The sequence below is a fragment of the Morone saxatilis genome, unplaced genomic scaffold (genome assembly GCF_004916995.1).
Source record: "Morone saxatilis isolate NCDOM2014 unplaced genomic scaffold, NCSU_SB_2.0 Contig21, whole genome shotgun sequence".
NCBI lineage: Eukaryota > Metazoa > Chordata > Actinopteri > Moronidae > Morone > Morone saxatilis.
The window spans coordinates 22,272,257-22,275,750 of NW_023339774.1; the positions used below are offsets into that span (position 1 = coordinate 22,272,257).

General features: G+C 38.8%; 1 protein-coding gene across 1 annotated transcript in view; it reads right to left on the bottom strand.

Annotated features, from left to right (window-relative positions):
- LOC118332936 (drebrin-like protein A) overlaps positions 1-3,217 on the bottom strand; it is a 5,822-nt gene extending 2,605 nt beyond the window's left edge. The window contains exons 1-5 of the mRNA XM_035668375.1: positions 2,934-3,217; positions 2,783-2,838; positions 1,740-1,852; positions 1,562-1,636; positions 694-837 (exon numbers count right to left, since the gene is read on the bottom strand). Of these exons, the coding sequence (XP_035524268.1) occupies positions 694-837; positions 1,562-1,636; positions 1,740-1,852; positions 2,783-2,838; positions 2,934-3,016 (471 nt within the window). The 5' untranslated portion in view covers positions 3,017-3,217. The remainder of the gene's footprint in view (positions 1-693; positions 838-1,561; positions 1,637-1,739; positions 1,853-2,782; positions 2,839-2,933) is intronic.
- Positions 3,218-3,494: the final 277 nt, after the last annotated feature.

A 3,494-nucleotide genomic window follows, 5' to 3' on the forward strand; every position in this document is an offset into this window, starting at 1 on the left:
AAATTAGGGGATTATGCTCAAACACAGACATATTTTAGTTTCTGGTTTGCTACACAGGATGTTGGGAAACTGTGTCTCCTACAAATTATGTTTATGAATGATGGTTTCCACAACAAACACTAGTTATATTTGAGATTTATAACATTGATATCAGCAAATAACTATTCTCTATATACAGCTACAGAGTCACATGGTGGTCTCTCTCCCTCTGCCTGTGTTGTATCGCAGCCTCTCTGTGGTTTGTTTCCATAGCCGGTCTCCCGACTGAAACTGCTGTTTTTATCATCTACGTCGGTGAATTAAGGATTTATTTCCACCAAATATTGGTGAGTTTTATTTTGTTTCTGTCCAGTTTGAAGTGTGTTTTACAATTATTTGCAAGGTAAAATGACTGGTTCTGTCAGTGGAGGCCAAAGCGGCCATTGTTTTGGTCTGAGATGCTGGTTCTCTAGTGCAACATCTAGTGCCGCCTTTTCTTGCACTGTGTAATTATGTAACTTTTGGCAGTAAAGTAACTGTTAGCTTAGCCCTGCTGAGCTGGATGCTTGGGACTGGGCTCTCAAGCACCGGGGGAGTGTTGGTGTTGGCACTGGAAGCACAGGAGCTTTAGATCTCTCTATAAACATATTTAATGTTGTAAATCGTTAATATATTAAATGTAATTTTTCAGGGTTGCATGGTGTTTCTGCTCACCACGGGTCCTCGGGGTGCGTCTCTGTATTCCTGAGTTTGTTTGTGGAAATTAAAGTTGGCTCCAGACGCTTTGGCCACTTTCTCCAAGATGGTGTCTGGTTCCACGTCGTCCTCTCCCCGAGCATTTACAGTCACATGGGCTCCCTGTCAACACACACACATCAGAGTTAATGATAACAGGAATTTTAGGGGAATATTATTATAATATAACCTATATCAGTAAAATTAGCATCATCCACTGTCCAAAAATGTTTCTTTTACTCCTAATGGATCATGATGTTTGATCAATAAAAATTATAAAATAAAGTTAATATTAATAATATAGTTGTTACAATTATATTACATGCCTGACCTGTATCTGCAGCACTGACCTCTGCCCTGTATCTACAGCAGTTAATCTACTGCATTAACATGCAAAATATTTTCACATTTGAATGATTTCTGTGGCTAAAAGCATGCAGGAGTAGAAGTCAACCGAAAAACTAAAAAAATCTGAATAATAATTGCATGTTAATAATAAGCTAAATAAAGACTGAAGATAACAATTGCAACAATCTTGTGTTATTCTTGATGATCTTTTAACTGTACGTTTATGTTGCAACCATTTTATTCGTCTTTTTAAATTAACTGTCAGATAAACAAAACAAAACAACACAGAGCCTCAGAAACAGACCTGCAGCCAACAAATATTTGTTATGTTTGCAATACATTCACTCGTAGTGTCTGAACAAGTTCTCAACCAGCAGACAAAGAGTGAGATTCTTCTGCTGGATGGATTTTTTATGGATGTAATCAATCACTTTGTCAGAAACACAAACAAGAGTTTGACTTTCACAGTTTATTAATAGAATATCAAAGTCACACTCACCTTCAGGAAGTTGGCCATCGAGCTCACATGGTTGGCATATAAACCTTTTCGAGAGTCCTTCACACCTTCACCTGTCTGTTCATGCACACACACACACGCACACACCTATAAACCCCAGGAAACGATCCAAGGATAACAGTATTTGCATGTTTGTCTTTGTGTTTGTTGTGTGTCTCACCCAGTTTATGAGGACATATTTGGGCAGACCAGAGTTCGGGTCCTGGACGCGACAGAAAGCGTACATCACCTTCCCGCTGCTCAGCTCCTCCACCATCTGCTCTAATCCACCATCTACACACACACATATACACACACAGTGTTTTCTAGTGGTTAATGAAATCACTGACCTTTATTATGCACTAAAAGCACCAACAGAGTCTGTAAAATCTCTCTAATCCACTCTTGATCATAAATATTAAATGATGTCCTTTCAGAGTAATTGGGTGACAATATTATTAGTATATTTACTCAGGTACTGTACTTCCATTGTTACTTTATATATTTATACTCCACCACATTTAAGAGGCAAATAATGTTCTTTTTACTACACTATTTTTATTTCACTGCTTTGGTTTCTGGTTATTTCTGAAGAGATAAACAGGAAAGGGACACAGGTTGAAATCAAAACCCAGGCCTCTGCAGTAAGGATAGGGTAAATAGGGTAAATAGGGCACATGCTCTACCAAGTGAGGTAGCAGGATGCCCCAGGGTAATACATTTTAAAGTTTATGAAATACAACATGTTGTTAAATTAGTTGTTTCTTAAGCTTTTTGTGTTGTAAGCTCTAATAAAAAACAATCCGTGTGTAGTTGTGTGTCCTCGTTTCAGACTCTCTGAGTTGTTACATCAAACAGATATTTCACCTCTAAAGTTTTATTTCATTAACTGTGTGAGGTCTAAAGAGGTCAAATAGTTTTTAATACTTTATAAAAACAAAGAAAAGTAAATAATATAGATAAATATGTGTATCAAAACTTATTAACTTTCTTCTCCCATTAATCATCTGACATCCACTCAGATTGATCTGGTGACCTTTGGAGGGGCCCGAGCGCTAGGTTGGGAAACTGTGGACTAAACTAACAGAGACATTTTACTGCACTAAACTGACAATACTACTTACTAATAACTACTTTTACTGCCCATTTTACTGCACTATATGTGTTTTTACTGCTGATACTACTTTAGAAAATGAGTCAAATATTCTTCTGATCAGGTCTTACCTCCTTTTTCTGCCAGACGAATGTCGTTACTGTTGCCTTCGTAAGTAAACAGAGCCCTGAAAACAATATTGATCCTTTATTTACAGAGTTCAGTCAACAAGGAAGTGACATTTGTAACTTTATCATAGACAATCGATCAGAGACAGCTCACCAGTTTGTATCTGACTTCCCGTCCACCACTTCTTTATAAGCGGCCATAAGTTCCCGACCGTTCTTACTCAGATTCGCTGCCATTATTCCTCTCCAGGTTTCCTCATTCACACAGGCTGCCCGTAATCCAGCACAGATCAAACAGAGCCTCAGGAGATGTGGCTGCCGCTGACAGCTTCCCAGAAAAACACAGACGGGTCAAAACCTGATTGATTAATTCCAGTGTTTTTCAGTAAAACCTCGAAGCTGAATGGCTGCGACTGATTTGTTGTGATTTCCAGAGCAGATTTCTCTGGTGTGTCGAACCAGTCGGGGAAGAAGATCAAAACCTGATGAGCCACATTCTTACAGGAGCTGCTCACCTCTGACTTACACTCCTCCATTCATTAACACCACAATAATGTATCTGAATGAGAAAATATACATTAATTCAGATTATTCCAGGGTGTGTTCTCCTCTATACAGCCCTCACTGAGAGTCAGGGAAAGCCTCAGGGCAATCAGCATATGAAATGGGTGTGTGTGTGTGTGAGTGTGTAGGTGTGTGTGTGTAAGTGTGTGTG